Here is a 19,149-nt window from a genome sequence, read left to right on the forward strand (position 1 = left end):
CGCGTACTGAAACATAATAAGCAAAAACAAAAGGCTGCAGAATCACCACAAAGTAGCCACACAGCTCAGGTGATAAACAAAATGCATTATTTCTATAGCCCGTCTTTTGCCTGAAATCGTTTGCAAAACAAAAAAAACAAAAAAAATCTTATTGACAGAGAATATTTTTTTATGCAACAATGTACAAATTGTATAGTTTCAAAACCTAAAATGTCTCAGAAAAAAATATGCTTTGGCCTAACTAAACCATAATCCAGTACATTTCTATTTGATGAACACACCACCAAAGACTTTCAATCTAGTTTCTGCCAAGCACTATTTTGAATCTATGGGCTGTAACAAGAATGATAACACAGGTCTTACAGGAAAGGCATAACTAGAGGCGTGTCCCTACCCGTTTCAGACAAACCTGAAAGTCACACTCATCAGCACTGAGACCGATGAGTGACATAATGAACAGCAGTAAAAGGAACCAAGGAAGAACATCACAGCACTGAAATACTTTAAAATACTGTTTAGCATTAACATGCTGTGTGACAAATGACTAGAAGTTCAGGAATGTTTGGAGATGGGACAGTAAAGTCTGTTATCCCGACTAGATGAATCATCAGAGAAATTCATTCATATAATCAAGCTTGGACTCGTCCCACTGGCACGATAGTTTCTAGGATATTTTATACATAAAATTACAAATAACAAGGGGTGTCACAGTTATGCCTAAATCATGGTTTGGAACAGGAAAAAGGTTTAATTAAACCCAAAATGTAGCATCATAGTAAATCGTTTTAAATAACTTTGCCTTCATTTGAAGAGGAATTAAAGGTGGTGCAGAACTGACTAACTTGTCTTACAGCGGAAATACAAAGCGGAGAGGTTATAAAATATTAGGGAAGTGTTGACCTGATGCGACACGGCGTGAACACTAAATGGCTTGTTGAGAAGCCAGTGTTTGGTGGCATCTCAGGTTTCCGAAACTATCAGATGAAGCACGGGAAGTATTTAGTCCACAAACCAGTAGGCAAAAATGATATGAATATAGACTCTTTGTGTATTTATCACTTAACCTAAAACCCTCATGCTAAACTGTGCACTGGTGACTAAAAACAACCTAGCTGTTCTGAGAATCATCATTACCTCTTGTTCTTTGCATTAGTTTGGTGTGGAGAACTTTGAATATACTACTAGCCAACTGAGATTCACAGCTTGTCAAGCCTTTAAAAAAAAAAAAAAAAAAAAAAAGCCAAAAAAAAAAAAAAAAAAAACATTTCCGGACTTTACCAATATAAAATAACATCTTAAAAAGTAGTTAAAAGACCTATTTTCAGATTATTGTAAACCAACTTTTACAACAGGGTAAAAACAGGGTGGATATTATGAGCCATCTGTTGTTTTGTACAAGAAAATATAGCAGGGAATAAAGATATTTAGTAACTATGACTGCTGCCAGTTTGTGTTATTTTATGCTTGCATAAGGCTTTCATGACACTAAACTTTTGAATTTCTCACATGTACTCCAAACACAAGATGTTGATTCAAACACACCTGCATCTGACTGTGAAACAGACCGAAACACATGACAGCATTTGAGTACTGAATGTATCCTCTTTGTCAACAGTGCAGGAAACCAAGTAAGGATTAAGCTCCCAAACAAGAAACTAACAACACTTTCCTTCCCTGTCCATTAAATCCATTTTCCACTATGGTGGAGAGGGGAGGAGGTAAGGCATAAGATGCAGAAAAAAGGCAGAAATGTGATTATAGGGAGATGATGAAGATTACCAAACTACCAGGGCATTAGTGCCAGCCACGGTGCACGGTACCACAGGACCCATTAGAGCTTTTAGCTCCATTTATTAGAAAACCATTAGAGACAACTAGTTTAACCCCCCAGACCACCCACTTTTAAGTGGCAGAGGCAAATGAACTCAACGGGAATCGGCCGCTCCCCTTATTGGTTTGGCTGCGACTATAAAAAGAGACAGCTGTATGTGTGTGCCAGCCTGGTTCACCAAGGCAGGGTAGTGTAAGACCAGCAGAACAAAAGGCCAGCAGCTTCAACCCGGATCAGTCAGACGTTCACTATTATCCAACATGATTAACAGTGACGCAAGTCATGGCTGCTAATTATTAATGCTGCCAGGCTAAAACCAAGCCAAGGAGATGAAAGAGGCCTTCTGTCTCATGCCGAGGACCAACCCACTCACTCATTATAGTGACACAATAACACAGCATGGAAGAATGTTGTGTAAAAGCTTTACAACCAAATGTAATATTAACAATATATATTTTCTATAGGCTTATAGTAAAACCATATTAAACAACACTGACTGTTTGTTACATTAGGAGAAGCTTAGTCCCACCAGTTGCTGTGCATTCAGGAAACAATGCTGTGGATAAACTAAAAGAAAATTAATGGATATTGAAAGTGTCTGTTGATGTGGAAAAGAAAATTGCACTCATCATTGTTAGACAAAAACAAGGTGATGCTTTACCCAGAATCATGAATAAATCATGAACATAAACAAGAAAAGGTATGTTTTAACAGAAAACAAGAACATAAAGGCATAGATAACATTACAGCAGTTTATTTACATTTTTGAGCTTTTAAATGGCTAAAATATTTAATATTAACACTATTACGTGGAAGGACTGTGTAAAAAGTGGAAGAGAAACGGAAGAAAGCCAGCAGACATTCTTCACATGTATTTATGAACATAAGACCTCACACAATTATGGCTTTAAACTGACACGTAGGGTTTTTAGAGCTGCCATAAAGACATTCTTGCGACCGAAAATGTCGCTCCATTACGTTTTTTTTTTTTTTTTTTTTTTTACTCACCGACTCCTTCTTCCGACTTTAACACCATGCTGTTCTGTCAGCAAGTCCGCGTCCGCAGAGAAAAAAAGTTTCTGGAGGCTTCCGAGAGCAAAAACTTTGACTACTAACCACTGCCGATAGATTTACGAGTCTTGAAAGTTTTTTAACTAAAAGATAAATAGCGTAAGATAAAGCGAAATGAAAGCCTGTTCGTAGTAGGAACGGTACCGCCGTCAGACCAAAGGGAGTGGTTTCAAGGTACTAGACGGACTTTTACCAGCCCTTCCCTCCTCAACCGAGACCAGGCGTTTGTTTTGCGCAAAGTCAAATGAACAGTTAAAGCGAAGCACTTCCTGTCGGGCTTTTCACAATGAAAGCTTACACATGAATTCAGGGAAATGCCTTTTCTAGAGTAGCAGACATAATACATCGCACTGAAAATACATAAAATAAAACAAAACAAAATGCACAGTACGGAGGATACAAATATGGAAAAGAGAAGCACACTAATATTTAGTTTAATAACAAAGGTTATGTAAAATTAGAAGGACTGTGTATTAAGTAATAATATTCAATTAATCACATTATAAATTAAAATGAGTTTGATCATTTCAATTTGCATGATTGTTTTTTTTTCTTGTTTCTCTGTCTTTCTATTAATGACTGGATGACAAAAGGCTTCAGTCTGGAGCATTGGTTTCAACTAGCCTCTCTTTCTTAAGGACAGTTTTACTTACAGAGACTTAGGTATCAATTTTATTTGTTGTTTCAATGTTTTATAAATTTATTTTGGAATTTTTAAAACGTCTTCCAGTTCCAGTGTTAAATGTTCATTAGAAATGAAAGTTTATTGATCTTTGAGAGAGTGTACTTGCATTATTATACCATTACCATTATATTATCACAATAACTTCTGGGGTAATTTATTGTCCATCAAAATGTATTATTGTGACGGAAATTAATGTGAATGGATTAAATTATATAGCCCCTTTCCAGTCTGACTGGAAAGGGGCTATATAAAAGTACTCAAAGTACTTACAGTGCCGCTCTATTCACTAATTCACACTCACATTATAAACACGTACATTTTTAGATTTGTGATTTTGCACATTTCCCTTCTGTAGCAATGCAGACAGAGAATTGGTTATGGAATTCATACTCTTAATTTGAAGGGCAAACACCACTTCCGGTTTCAGTGTCATTTCTGGCACAGACAGAAACCAGCAGACTGGTTATGTGCTTGATCTGTTACCCACAATATCGCTTGCAGACGCACGTACACACGCACATGTGCACAGATCTGTTGTTGGGAGAGGACTGATAGGGGGCAGGGAGAGAATAAATGACACACACACTCTCTCTCTTTCCTGCAGAACTCATATTTGGGCTCTCCACTAAGCCACATCCGTAAAGCAAAAATCTGTGCCTTCAGACTTTCACCTCGGAAACAAAAGTAAGAAAATAGCATCGAAATTTGTTCAGACAAATAGCCATTTCCGAACACCTGTTGAATTAAATGGCTTTTATGCACAAATTATAGAAGCCACCTGCATTTTTTTTTCTTACTTTGCCTATATGACATAAACATAGTTTTGGTCATACAAGATATCAATAACAAAAAAAATACAGCATATTTTACACTACTTAAAACAATCCTTATCAAAGACACTACTCCAGTAACCATATTAAACTGTTTCACATTTTGACTATTTTAATATGTTTTACTATGTGTGAACGACAAACACAAAACAGTCAGTACCTGTGAAGTTGAAGGGGAATGATTCATGGTTTTGAAATCTGAGTGGGTGTTGCATTTGTGTTCAGTATGGTACCCCAAAATTAAATGTCAAACCGCCAACTCCCCTCAGAAGTAAATAGTTAATACTTCTGTGTTCAATTTAATGTCCAGCTGTTCAGGAAAGTCCTCAAAAGTTTGTTAAAGAACATCAAGTTGCAGAGATACACGGCTCAGGTGGGTGGGAAATACCGTCAACAGGACAGGACAGATATTAGTTGGTCACCCCACAACATTGGATATCTGGGTAGCAGCCAGAAAACCATAAGAAATATCATTTGCAAAATGCCATGATCCATATAGAATACAAAGCAAAATGGGGAAAAAAGGTCAGTCTGGTCATTTGAGACCAAAAATTCCAGTGATAAATGGTAAGGGGATGTTGTTTTTTTTCCTTCAAGATGGAAATTTCTTGTCTGAACTAGAAAAAACTGAGGCCATTCTTTTCTTTTTAATGAAATGAAATAAATCAGTCTGTCATTTGGATAGCATCTGCACCAGATGGTGCTCTCAAATAATTAAAAAGCCTGTTTCTACCTGTCGATAAAAACAAGAGGAATGCAGCTCACCAGCCTGAGTGAGGCCAGGTAGAGGCAGACAACCTCTCTGTCCTGCATTTATTGCCCTCTCTCTTGAAATTCATTTGTGCCCTGTAAAAGCAGCTTTGGCAAACATTATGGTGGGTTTGGTCATCTTGCAGTGAAGCTTCTCCTGTTGCATTGTTGATTTTATTGATCTGCTTTTAAAGATTTACCTGTTTTTGAATATAGTCCTCCAACTTCTCCAATGCTATCTTTGCTCCAGACTCCTTATCTACAAGCTGTGACCAATCCAGCTGTGCGCTGCAACCTCTACAACTGACAATGCTGTCTGTGTGAAAACAAACTCCTTCACACAAAGTTTCCATTCATTGTTGCTAGTTCATGCATGCCCCCAAGCACTGCTGCACAGATGGGCCTAAACCCCAGAACAAATGAAACCAGAGAGCTGTTTGACCTTCACATGAGAAGATCAGGAGTTAATTATGAACACACAAAGTTTACCGTCTCCTGCTTCTTCGTGAAGAGTAAATGTGACGTTAACAGAGTGTTTATGCAAACATTGAATCATCGTCATTCTGCATTGTCAGGCAAAGAGCGTTTTATTTCCAAGCACGTAAAATGATGCATTTGCAAACAATCTTTACATTTTATTTGTATTAAGGTTTTTTTTTTTGTTGTTTTTTTGTAGAAATAGCCATTCTATATTTTAATATACTGCATGCTAATTAATTTTGAAATAAATATCTTATCAACAACTTTTGCTGCTTAACCCCAGGGTTTATTTTTTTTTCTTTGGATTATAACTGTTATCACAAACAACTCCTAAATTATGTTGTGATGCTACACCGTAACATAATGACACTTTGTTTGGAGCAATCCAGCCTGAATGTACAAAACGTATATAATCCCTTTGCAGATTCACACACAAACACTAGTCAAATTCAAATAAAAAGAATACATGAAAAACAATAGATGATGCTGATAATGATGATGAGTTTAATATAAAATAAAAAAAACAACAAAAAAAAATGTGAAATCAGAAAGATTAAATTTTGATGGGGGGTTTTCTGCTAAGAATTTTTGTCTGATAATTTGTGTGTTTGTTTTTTGAGGAATTGTGCCCTCAACATTAAACAGAAAGACACCAACAGCGCCCTCTGCTGATCATTTTTTTATTAAATGCGAAATGTAAACCCCTGGTATATTTTGTAATATTTCGTGTTCTGCGGTTCTTGTTTTTCATTGTATTTGTAAACAAACATATTCATAAAAAATAAAACATTAAAACATTTTACTTAATTGCTCACATTGTTTTATGACATTTCAGCTGGATAAACGAATATATAAAGTTAAAAACATAATCAGAATGTAATTTACCCATTTATTTTTTTCATCATTATTGGTTTTTAGCCATTTTTCTTTAGAAGACAAACAATTTCTTGTAACACTAAAAGACCACAGTCAAGTTTTGTAACAATAATCTTCATTTTGTTAGGAAACAAGAGTACACTACACACTCTTGGGAAATTATATATATGTTTTGTATATATATTTTACTCTTATCAAAATAAAAACATATAAATGGAATTTATTCTGGTCCTTCTTATATGGAGGACCATAATATATCCTACAAACAAAATGTATGTCAAGAAAATGTGCAGAGAAGCAAGCAAAGACCAATGATGACACACACACAAAAAGAAAACAGTTTGCATGGCAAACATTAGCTCTGCCTGTAGCTTCGCTGCCCTCCACATGACTCACCACACGACCTGATTTTGAAACCACCGCTCTCAGTTTATAGGTGCAGTAATAAGACCTTTGGATCAATGTAACCTATAATTTTGTGTGTGTGTGTGTGTGAGGGGAGGGGGTGATCCTGAAATAAGAGACGTTCTAACCCCAATATCACATTTCTAATGATGGCACAAGAGTAGAAAAGCACTTTGTGGGTGGCCAATCACATCACGGTTACACAATGTGTATTGAATGGCACACCTTTTAGCAGATGCTACCTGCCTTGCACAAACACACAAAAATACGTATGATGAAATCAGCCTAAACCAACTTTTGCAAAAGGATGTAGAATACAGAGAGTTCCCACTAGAAGATGAGTAAACGAGAGCATTATTGTATTTGGTGTAAAAGTCAAAGCAATAAGCAGAATAAAAACATGAATACAATACATGAGTTTCACTAAGAAATAGACCTTTTGCTTTTTTGTTCATCATACACCATTAATCAGGTCAGGAATGTCAGCGGAAAACCAATCATTTTTACAGACATACCTATTGCTGAGTATGGAGCTGTTTGGACCAACTTCATCTGTCTCACGATTCCCACACATTCCTGCTGGAGGCGGCTCACTGCCAGACTCTGCCTCGCTCACTATCTAAAACGCATCAGACTGTGTGATAACAGAAGAAGACAGATCTTCGCTCAGAGGAAGCAAAACACATGTGATCTGTCCATTTGCATTAGATTTGCATTAGATATTTCTTTTACTCTATCCCAGTGCACGCATTTACTAATTAACTATCCTTACTACATATTTAAATAATGGGAACTGTGGAAATTTTATCTGCATAAATTATGCTCTGGACACTTTAGAAAGGGATGAAATTAAACTTTACTTAGTTGTTGTCGTCATCAAACAAAAACGAGAAAACACTATTATGTTTGTGTGGAAATGCTGTTTGGTTTACATCACACAGGAGGCTGTAGTTTACTTTCGACAACACTTCCAAATGACTTCTACAGTTTATTTGTAATTTAGTGTCATGAACATTAGCATTGCTAACTGCTAACTGAGGCCTGAGATTTTTTTTTATTGATTTTTTTTTTGTAATTCATCCTAATTTAAATTTAGGATGAATTTGCTAAGATATTCACTCTGGAAGCTATTTTGAATATATTCCACCCTATAATAAAAATTTCCACAGTAGAATGAATGACTCCGAATTGTTTTGCATTTGCTTTATAACCACTTTATGACGTCTGTCTGTCTTGGTATGATGTTAGCAAACACCTGTTGGATTCAGAGTAAACTTCTGCTTTTATAAACAGGCGTAAACCTGCTGATGATTAGTTTATTATGTGTCTAAATTAGTTGCAGCTTGCTGATGCTTCTGTTTCAATACCCATGTCTTTTTTTTTTTTTTTTTTTTTTTTTTTTTTGGTTTAGTGAAAGACGACAGTGTGAATTCAGTCTGTGCTTTTTCAAACTTGGGTCCAGATTTAAATAAATAGATATTCCTTACTTTAGTTTGGGGCCAGCTGTACGGCTCAAGAAATTACACCTACACAAAAATGAACACATCAATACATATATAATTTTTTTTAATATCTTAATCGCAAGCAATACTTTTAAAATCCTGAGAAGCAAAGAAAATTGACAAACACACCGAGTACAATGACAATAAAAAGATGACAAAACGTCAAGAGAAGACCTAAACAAAACCTTCCAGAGAACGACCACAAGCTTGAAATAGCTGGCAACAACTGACATCACCAGATGCTCCTTTGCGACAAGCTGATCTGGCAGAAATTCCCGTACGCTCGCTGCATCTGACAGACTTGTGTGAGCCTCCATACAGATCAGTGTCCTCAGCTGCCCCCAGAGTCGGCTCTCTATAGGCTCCCTGCCAGAATCTCAGCAAATGTTTCACAGTGCACCTGTCTCACAGCCCAGATGGTGACTGTGTCGTTATTAGTCAGCTAAATTATCAATATAGCTGTTGCGCGGGACGCGATGCCCAATATCAGCATGCTGAGTCACGTAATCCCTCTGATAGTTGGTCTGACATTTGCAGCTGGGAAGAGGAGTGATACGCTAAAACACTTTCCAAAAAAAAAAAAAAAAAGATTCGAGATGAGGTCACTTTTGGGTCAGTAAAAAATTCTTAAAACATAATAACGGCATTGAAATAGAAACTGTTGTGGCCTGAAAATGCATAAATGCATCTGCAACACTGGGTCATTTATTAGCAAAAGTTATATGGAAAAAGTGTTCAAATAAATAGGCTTTGTGTTACAGTTGCGTGCTCTACACCTAAAAAAAAAATCTGCTCATTTCCCTTATGCTGTTGTATATTTAAACCTGTTTTTGTTGAAGTCACAGCAAGAGGTCATCCAGTTAAAGTAATCTTCTAGCAATCTTCACACAGGAACTACAATGAAAAATAGATATTCAAATCACTTTATAAAAGAAGACCTTATTTATCTAAGCTAAGCTAAGATTGAAGTGGATGAGTGCATTGTTACATTGCGGAGAAAAATGGTGGAGCTTCAGTACATCATCCCATCTTTGAAGTACGGGAGTGCCAGCATCATGTTGTGTGGTTGACACGCTTCAGGAGAGACCAATGAACTTCACAAATAGGACATAGCATAAAGAAAGAACTTTATGTGAAAATCTGGAAGAAAAAAAAAAAAGGGTCTTTCAAGTGGAAAATTAGCCCGAGCGCAATAGTAAGTGAACTGCAACTTGACTTACTGTTTTGGAATCACCACAAAGCTCTGATTTCAGTTCCTCCTGAAAATTTCAAGGCAGCCCTAACAAAGGTGTGTAAGAAAAGTGGCTACAAACTTGACTTATGTTGCACCACTTCAGTCAGAAGGAACCATGATTTAATATCAGATACCGGGGGGAAAAAATGTAAAGGTTATGTAGATACCTGGTTGAAACAGAAGCTCACATCTTTCAATTTTATAAGCTTTTACAAAGGTCATGGAAATTCAGCTCAACTCAATTCTGAAACAAAAAAGAAAGAAAAAAAAAACCCAGATGACATCCCCGTCAAATATCCAAAGCTAAAATAAAAAACAAACAAACAAACAAAAAAAAAACCCTCTCCTCACACAAACACGCTGCTGCTGATTCAGGCCTTTTGAAATCACACAGACAGCACCCCCGCCCAGTACGCACTCCATCAGCTGATTCGCCACAATAACCCAACAACAAACCTGCTGCAGTCACGACAACAAACAGTTTAAACGCTCCCAGCGGAAAACCTGCAGTGACCTGGAATGCAGTTGCGACACTAAGCGACGTAGCTGACACGGCAGCAGGCACATCCGCCTCGTCACCATCCAGTTCTGGGCATTACCACATAATGGGGAAGTTGCTTCAAGTTCAGCAAAATAATATTTTTTTTTTTTTTCAAAGAGAATAACAGATATTTTCCTTTGTGTTCTGCTGTTTGCACCCGTGGCGAGTATTAGCTGTACACGTCAACATGGCTGTGGAGATTAGTAGTAAAAACATCACCTCACAATCTTTAAGTAAGTGTGCACAGGGTTAAATAGTGACAAAAGGATTAAGTTACCAGAATCTCCTTCTATTTTTGTCCGACCATTTGCTTCCAACTCCAGGGAAGTTGTGTGTTCGTGCCAGCGGTAAAACGGACAAGCCTGAACCGTCAATTAGCTGCTCGTCTAATTGTTGAGCGCTCAGGACAATGTTACTGTGATATGCACTTTTCTAAATCCTGTTCTGATGTCAATTTACCTGGAGGCGTCTTCACAGCTGGGCACAAGAACGTCTGAAGGCTGGACACACATAGCTCGCTCACCGTCCCCATGGCCTCAGAGAGGGATTCTGTATCTGTGTGTGAAGTCGCCGTTAGTGGCCGAGCTGCTCCTTTGACACGCCGCTCAGCTCGGTGAAAAGGGGAAGTTCAAAAAAACCTTCAATCCACACTGTGGCTGTTGACAGTAACTCCTTGTCATAGAGAGACTCCCAGCTGTTTCCCTGAGTGGCTTTGCTTCACTTAATCCCCGAGTCGGATGACTTCTCTGCCTTCCCTTGCGAAAAATAAAAATCTCTCACACTCACCAACTTTCTCTTCCCCTTTGATTAGAATGTGCAACTTGCTGGGATGCTGAAATCACTTCTGCTTTCTCCCTCTTCCCCCTTTTTATGTTACATGTCTTTGCCTCAGCCTTTCTCTCTCTCTCTCTCTCTCTCTCTCTCTCCCCTTCTCAGCTCTCTGCTGCTGCTTGGTATACAGGACTATACTCTATCAGTCAGTCCTGTGTCACACTCCCCAGACTGAAGACTCAAATGGAAAAACATGCACGACCTTCGCTATGAACTGTCAGCAGCTAGCCCAAGCCGATTTTTGATTTCAGTCTCTGGCCTCGGTGGTTTTTCTCATTTTCTTGATCTCAAAAAGCTGTATTCACCCCTAAAAGTAATGAAAGCTTTGAGATATGAATCGCACAGGCAACCACGCAGTCTTACAGCAGCGCAAACTGTGTTTATAATCACGAAACAATTTGCCGTGTTTACTCACTTCACTTTACTCTTTGGCTGGCATTATTTTTCCTGCCACTCTGAATCAGCCTGCTTATCAGTCACACAAACCATCCCCAACACCTGAACACATGCTTCTCTCTCTGCCATTAATCAAGTCATCAACTCATCCCTCTTTGTCAATCACGCTTGTTTCAAGGGCGACACAGCATCAACTTGGTTTAGGCAGCCATTACTGAAAGCAGCTTTTTATCATATTTTTTTTTTTGTACAGTGTGCACGAGTATTCCAACTGTTGTCGCCCCCGTTTCATCGCCAGAGGTCCAAATGCTTCAGCTTGACCCTGGCATGAACTGCAATGGCTGCTTTAAATGCTTACAGCTGCACATCACCCAGAGGAACGACACACAGAGGAGTCAGCACTAAGGCACATTCCAGTTTTATTTAGGGTGAATGTTTTCTGCTTGAACTTCAAAAGACACCCTCAGCAGTCCTAGCATAGATAGATGTGAATAGATGGTGGGACTGTTCACGGATCCACACATTAATACTTTAAAAACCTTAGCGAGAGTCCAAAAGACAAGCCACAGTGCCTTGCAAAACTGACCAAGTCTGAAAATTGTGTATTTTAATTGAGCCTCTTTTACTCGTAAATGATGTAACCAATTGTCTTCAGAAGTCACTTAATCTGCACATTGAGTCCTGCTGTGTATAATATTAATAAAGCTGTTATGTGAATGCCACCGAAGTTTGCAACATCAAGACCACACCAGAAAGGTCAAGAATAAAATTGTGCAGAAGTTGAAAACATTATAGCACTAAAAATTGACAAAAACAACTGTCTTCCACCTAAACAGGACTGGCAAGGAGAGTATTGATCAGAGAAGCAGCCGAAAGGCAGCGGTAACTCTGGAAATGCTATGGTTGGCAAAAAAATTTATCTCCCTGAACACACCATCTCCATGTTAAAACCTGGTGGTGGTAGCATCGTGTTGTGGAGGGGGTTTTCTTCAGAAAAGACAAAGCTGATCAGACAAGGATAAGGTTAAATACACAGTAAGGAAATTGAAGAAATGCAGCTGAGAAGCATATTTGATTTTAATTTCCAAATCATCATTATGTTTTACCTTGTTTTAGCTAATCCCATAAAATCCCAATCATAACTTTTTGACAAATGGCTGTTTTGGTGCGCTGGACACTGAGACATTGTTTTCCCAGTACTGCATCATCTACAATAGACAGAGATAAAATAAAATAAAAGTACGCATAAACATCTATTCATATGTTTCTTTATGCCTTGTTTTTACAGGTACTGGTAAAGGGAACGGAGTAAAATGCATCGCAAAGCAATACGCCTGGAATTTTACAGATATTTGATACAGCCACACCTCAGTGATTCATTGCGGTCGCACTAAGAGACAAACATCATCATTTTCGACATGAGCGCGGTGACGGAGGTGTGATTTCCTGCATGTATGCAGAGCGTGAAGGCCACACAAAGCCAAAACAGCACATGCCACCAAGTGGACAAAATATGCCATAGCAACACCTTTGATTTCATTACAACAGCAACGCTGACCTGTTTCTGGAGCCTGGCAGACGACGTTTCCTCATGTCTAATAATATTGGGATGGATATGGATGTGTCCCCTAGAGGTTCTTCACGCAGGAGGAGAACTTTTCCTCGCTGAATATAAAACACACAGAGAGCTCCACTGTTCTGTGTTGGAGGAACTCCCACACATCAGTCAAATGCTAACACCACCTCGGCTGACTAACAACTGGTGGAGAGGAGGCTGATTCAGCCCCGCTGCAAATGCATTCAACTGGATATGCATAACAATTACAATAGCTATTGATTATGATCAAAGAAAACCAGAGTATGTGGTTTAAACTTGTGTGAGACTTACTGTGGTATTTATTTTTAGGAAGAAGTCCCTTTTTAAATCTGGTTTAATTTAGTGCACTTCTTAAAAGCACTCAGGTTTATTTTTAGAGTTTTATCTGACCTGATTTGAGGAGATTTGACAGAATATTTGAAGCTGCAAATCTTTTTGAATCATTTTTTTTAAAAGATATGTCACAAAAAAAATTTACAGATATGATATATTTTTAGAAATGCTTCAAACATTAGAAGAACTTATCAGTAATGCATTGTCTTGATAAAAGTATTCATACTACTTGAACAGCAAAAAACTTCAGTGGATTTTACTTGGCTTTTACTTGATGGACTAACACGGAGAATGGAATAATTGTGACATAAAAAGGAAAATGAAGAGTTTCAAAGCTATTCTTTGTGTGAAAAGTAATTTGAGCAGATAACAGTAAAAATAATATGTTGACAGAAAACTAAAACACCTAACACACCAGTCTCACTGTAGAAAATAGTGGTGGCATCAACATGCTGGGGTGGGAGGGTGGGGGTACACAAAAGTTTGTGGTTAGGAGGTGACACAACATGAAAGGATTCAAGAATGCATTTGAAAGAACTGGGTATTATATAGAGTGCATAATATATAGATTACTACATCTCACCTTGTCAATCACATTGCAGATAGAGATCAAACACAGAGAGGCAGAGAGAAGACACCCATAACCGCATTTACCACACCTACCTGCAAATGTGGAGCTCCACGCCTGTGATCTGATGCACCATTTCCTGTGTACGTACACATTCTATCATACAAAGAGAAACGGGGCAGAACTGAACTGACAGGTGCAGGTAAGATGGCAAAACGCAAAGAAAAGATAAAGCCACTTTGACACCGAGCAGCTGAAAGCCTTTGAAGAGAGTCTCACAAACAGAGTTGCACCCTGATGAATTCAGAGGAAGAAGGAAGGGAGGTGGGGGGGTGGAGGGGGTTAGGACAAAGGCACCGAGCCACATCGGCAGGGCAGGGTTTGAGAGCAGGACAGGACATCAAACAACATCTACAACTTCAGACGCGCAAATACGTGGTGTAAGTCTAACTTTACGTTAGACTTACACCACAGAAAACTTGTGAGGCTTGGCGGTTGTATGCTTTCTTTTATAGAGACAGAAGCGATGACATGACTTGCACTTTGTGCCTTCGCGTTCACAGTATGACAGGCACAGTGACTAATGTCCTTTCATCTTCACCTCACACTTTTGCTGGTCATTAAAAAAATTAACTAATTCATTAGATGCTTTGCCAATAGAAAAGACACGAAGAAAAGGAACGCCTGCAAAAGCAATCTCAATGCAACCTTTTCCTAAAGCCACAGGGATAAAAAAAAAAAAACAAACAAACACAATCTACGCTTGGAATAAGTTTCCTTAACGCATAGAGAAAACACATTTCATCTTAATTTAGCAATAGGTTTCTCTACTGCCAGTTGTTGTTTCCCTCCCTTCCTCCTGTCAACACTGCATCTAAAGAAATCCTGCAATGAGGCCACTGCCAGAGCTTCTATTTTAAGAAGCACCAAGCTCAGAGAAACTCTAAATAGCTTAATAATTGACATGATGCTCAATCACAGCCTTCACTGAGCCGTCCTGCTACCTCACCTCATCGAGGCCTGACATCATCAGACAGGTCATCTCATAAAATGAAGTCAGGACTTTCCAGTAAAACATTGGTGACAGCATCACCGAAGGCTATGTCATCCTTTCATGCCCTGTGAATTATCAGCGTGAGTTCAGATGAGCAGGGAAAGCAACTTTTTAAGCCGTATTTGCGCCGTGCTGTCAGAGCTGCAGTGTGATGCTCAATAATTTAGCATGCAGATCTTTTTTTATGTCTCAGTGGCTGTGCATTCCACAGAGGCCACCTGTTTTAAGGGAAGCTTATAACGGGCTACTGTATAAACAAACCCATTGAAATCCACTGCGGATAACGAGACTTCTGGTTTTAACATTTCTTACTACACATCACCAACACGCACAGCTTTATAGACTGTGGCATTTCTGACTGGCACCGCATACCACGCACATAGATGTCAGAAACATGCATTCGAATCTGCATCAAAGCTGAAAGCCAAAGTGTCAAAGACAAACCGTGACTCTCCGCCTCCATTCCTGGTGGTCCTGATGCTGCCGCGGGAGTCACTGACCGGGGGATGCCGCTCCCTGTCGCGCCCGGAGCGGATCCAAACACCTGCCTCCCCTGCTCTGTTACTTCCTTCTTCCTTCCAGCACTGCTCGTCTCGCTGCTGTCCTCCCTCAGCCTCCTCCGGCAGCAGCCTTGAGATCCAAGTTCACCGAAATCTTTTTTTTTTCTTCTTCTTTACTTCTGTTGCTGTTACATTTGCCTCGCTGCCACTCTGTTTTCAGACTGAGATGTGCCCGTTTTGTCCGGTGTTGGGTGCTCGCCGATCCGCCTCCTCACTCGGGAGGAACCGGGCCACATGCTGGGCCCCTCCCACCCCAGATGTGATGTCACGGTCTAACTCACCTTTTAACTTTTCTCAACACTTAAATGCATCTCAGAGCAAATAATGCAAATTAAAGTATTTTTGTATGGCAAGCGAATGCTTTTCTTTTTATGTGCTTGAGTATGTTTATTTTTTTTTTTAAAAAAACCTATTTTTACATTAGTGTCCTGTAATTCTTTAACATGCTTTTTTTAAAATGAATTGAGTCCGTATAACTTATTTTGTGCCGCTTTGTCACACACAAATATATATTTTTAATACACAATTACTGTGACTTAATGCAGATTTTTTTGTTTTCGACAGATATTTACATATTTGCATAGAAAATAACTAATCAGAGCAATTTTATTTTTGATCTTAGCATGACAATTTGCCACAAACACACATTTTCTAAATTCCTGTTAGGCAGTGTCTAATGACATCACCATGGGATGACAGCATGTGAAGTCTTAGAAAATCAAACCAGTTAAGAGTTGTAATTTTGATACCGCAAATAGAAATACAGTAAAAGTATCCTACTATAAGACAAAACATGGTGACAAAACAAGACTGTATGCAAGCTATAAATATGTAATATTTCGATGTAAAATAGAAATAAAAACAAAAAACAACTCACAAAAGTCACAACTTTATTGCACCTTTTTACTTAAATGTATTGTGGTAAGAGCTTCTTTCATTATGAAAGTTCCCATTCCTGGTCAGAAAAAAATTTACGGTGCAAAACACAGAATTGTTGCAAACATTCACGCTAAACGTTCCTCTGTGCCTCTTTGAGAGTCATAGCCTACGTTATGATTTCACAGTTGACAAAAAAAAAATGTCCTACAGAAGTTAAGACCGCTTCAACCTCTCCTGCTCTGTATACAGACTACAGTGACAGAGGAGAACTTGCATGAAAACAGGTAAGTCTTATACACAAACACGTTGCAGGTAAATTCTCAAGTCAACATCCATCAACTGAGTATTAGCACATTAAAGATCTTTCTTTTTGTTCTTTAAATTAGATATTTATAACATTAAATCCTATAGGTGTTGTAGCCAATTCAAGGCAACATCTCTAAAATGAAAAGAAATGCATGGGCAAATCTTTACAGCATTTAAGGGTAATACAGGTAGCACAAGACGGACTGTACAGTCTTCTACGTTGGCAAAGCGTTTTGATAGAACAGGTTTTTCTACGCGTTTGTGCCCCCCTCCCCGACAGTACCCTAATTTGAAATCGTTTGTATAAAACAGTTTCTACAAGATGTACAGGATGCAAATGTGGTGGTCCAGGTAGAATGGTTGCGCTGAAATGAAACAGGAGGAGGAAGGAAGAAGGCAGGTGGATCTGGACACAGGGTAGACATGGGATACATGAGGTCCGGGTTCCTGAGTCGCAGCCCAGTTTTTACATGACTGGCGTGATGGTCACAAAATTGCATAGAGATAAAAAGAAACGATCACATCCAATTCTGATGCAGTCTCTAAAATAAAATACAAAAGTGATACTTATTGTGGGAGAGTTGTTGTAGAGAATGAGAAGGTTCCATTTCCACACACACACACACACGAGGCCTCCGGACAAACAACTGAGATGCTCAGTTTTAGAAAAAAAAAAAAAAAAAATGTAACTGATAAAAAAAACAACCAAAAACACAGACCTTGTTCAGTCATGCATATATACAAAAAAACCCTGGCAATTTCAACCATTATTTTACCAACAATGAGCAGGCAAAATTTGGTCCAAAATAATAATAATAAAAAAAAATGACAGACATCACCAACTTAAAACCATTTGGGGAATATGTTTTATATATATATATATATATATATATATATATAATTAAATTAAAACACTTAAATGCCTGAATAATTTGGTTTAGAATATATCAAGGAGGAAGGTTAAAACAAAGGTCACTTCTTTACTGTCTAAACTTGAGAGCCCTTATGCCTGCAGAGACCGCGTCAAAGTCGGACACAAGACAGCCAAAGTGTTACAGTGTGAACTCCTCATATTTATACGGTGTTTATTTCATTTCAGAGCAGTTTTAACACAGCAACTAAGGCTTAAAGAATATGGACACTTACCAATTAAAGTGACACAGATATATGAGGATTTTTTTTTATGTTGTTAATGAGCCAACAAAGGCAACACTTTCATATTTCATACTTTTGGGCTGGTCAGACCATCAGTGGGGATGGCTTATGGCACAAATTGTTCTCCTAAATTGGGGAAACGGTCTTCAGCACAGCAAAGATGAAAACAGGAGAAAGAGGAGGAACAGACGTTTGGTTTGCAGTGTGGCTTGTCCAGCTTTCCCGTCGGCGAGACCTCAGCGTCGCACTCCGAAAACTCGTTTCCCTCCGGGTGTTACCGACCACTTGTTCCGCCTGTCCTGGATCTTCTGGAAGATGCTGCTGCTGCTGCTCCTCCACTTCTCTCTTTTGTAGTTCTTAACTTTCTTCACCTGAGCATTTAATAAAAAAATAATAAAAAAGGAGGTCTTCACACCCAACTAAGACTGACTTGTTTTTCAGTTAAACTATATGGTGCATGTGTCACATTAAAGATGGAAAATGTTGGTCATTTTTTTATTTTTTATTTTAAGAATCATAAACATGGCGGGGTGTGTGTGCACTTTTAAGAGCCAATGCACAACACTGGTTTCCCTCAATTCTTTCCTCACCTTTCCTCTGTCAAAGTCCTCATCCCACTCATCAATCACCGTGTCACACATGGCACTGCGGACATCTTCAATCGCATCCCTGCTGACAGCAGAGACTTCGCCATCCCAGCCGAGGACTGGAGCGAAAAACACACCGACTTGTTAAAGCGTTCCAAATTTTTATTTCCAAACACTGTGACTTCGGGTTTACACACCTTTGGCTCCATAGGCTTTGTTTGTGGAGTTCTTGAGAAGCTCTTCCACAACGCCGCTGCTCTTTTTCCCGTCCCAGCCCGCAGGAACGACGTGGTTCGAGGTGCTCACCGGAGCGCTTCCTTCGGCCGCTGGAGCCTTGCTGCGTTTGTAGCCATCCCTCACCTGGCTGTCCCACACGACCACCGAGGCTTATCATCATCATCAGAGAGAAAGAGGGAAGTCAGACGAGGCACTGACCGGTAAAATGTATGTTATTGACTTCTGGTGCAATACTGAGTCACCAAACCAACTGTGTTTATTATCTTTCAATATTTTGGATAAATGGTGCAGCACAATATATCCACTCACAATCAATTGTAAAAAAAAAAAAAAAAAAAACAGATATATCTACGTCTAAATTTGCAATTACAGCTGCAATTAGCAGTTGATAAATAAACAACAATAATTTGTCGACATTAATATTTTTAGATGCACATGAGT

The 19,149-nt window shown here is 38.8% G+C and overlaps 1 protein-coding gene and 1 long non-coding RNA gene across 2 annotated transcripts in view; one reads left to right on the forward strand and one right to left on the reverse strand.

Annotated features, from left to right (window-relative positions):
* Positions 1–3,754: 3,754 nt before the first annotated feature.
* Positions 3,755–10,990, forward strand: LOC106936692 (uncharacterized). The gene is made up of 2 exons (XR_001422192.1): positions 3,755–10,438; positions 10,529–10,990. It is a non-coding gene; the product is annotated as an uncharacterized LOC106936692 (long non-coding RNA).
* Positions 10,991–17,788: 6,798 nt separating this feature from the next.
* usp36 (ubiquitin specific peptidase 36) overlaps positions 17,789–19,149 on the reverse strand; it is a 17,086-nt gene continuing 15,725 nt past the window's right edge. Inside the window, exons 18-20 of the mRNA XM_015017845.1 lie at positions 18,669–18,857; positions 18,475–18,590; positions 17,789–18,255 (exon numbers count right to left, since the gene is read on the reverse strand). Of these exons, the coding sequence (XP_014873331.1) occupies positions 18,121–18,255; positions 18,475–18,590; positions 18,669–18,857 (440 nt within the window). The 3' untranslated portion in view covers positions 17,789–18,120. The remainder of the gene's footprint in view (positions 18,256–18,474; positions 18,591–18,668; positions 18,858–19,149) is intronic.

Source organism: Poecilia latipinna, unplaced genomic scaffold (genome assembly GCF_001443285.1).
Source record: "Poecilia latipinna isolate Pla-1442-1.1 unplaced genomic scaffold, P_latipinna-1.0 Scaffold2197, whole genome shotgun sequence".
Taxonomy (NCBI): domain Eukaryota; kingdom Metazoa; phylum Chordata; class Actinopteri; order Cyprinodontiformes; family Poeciliidae; genus Poecilia; species Poecilia latipinna.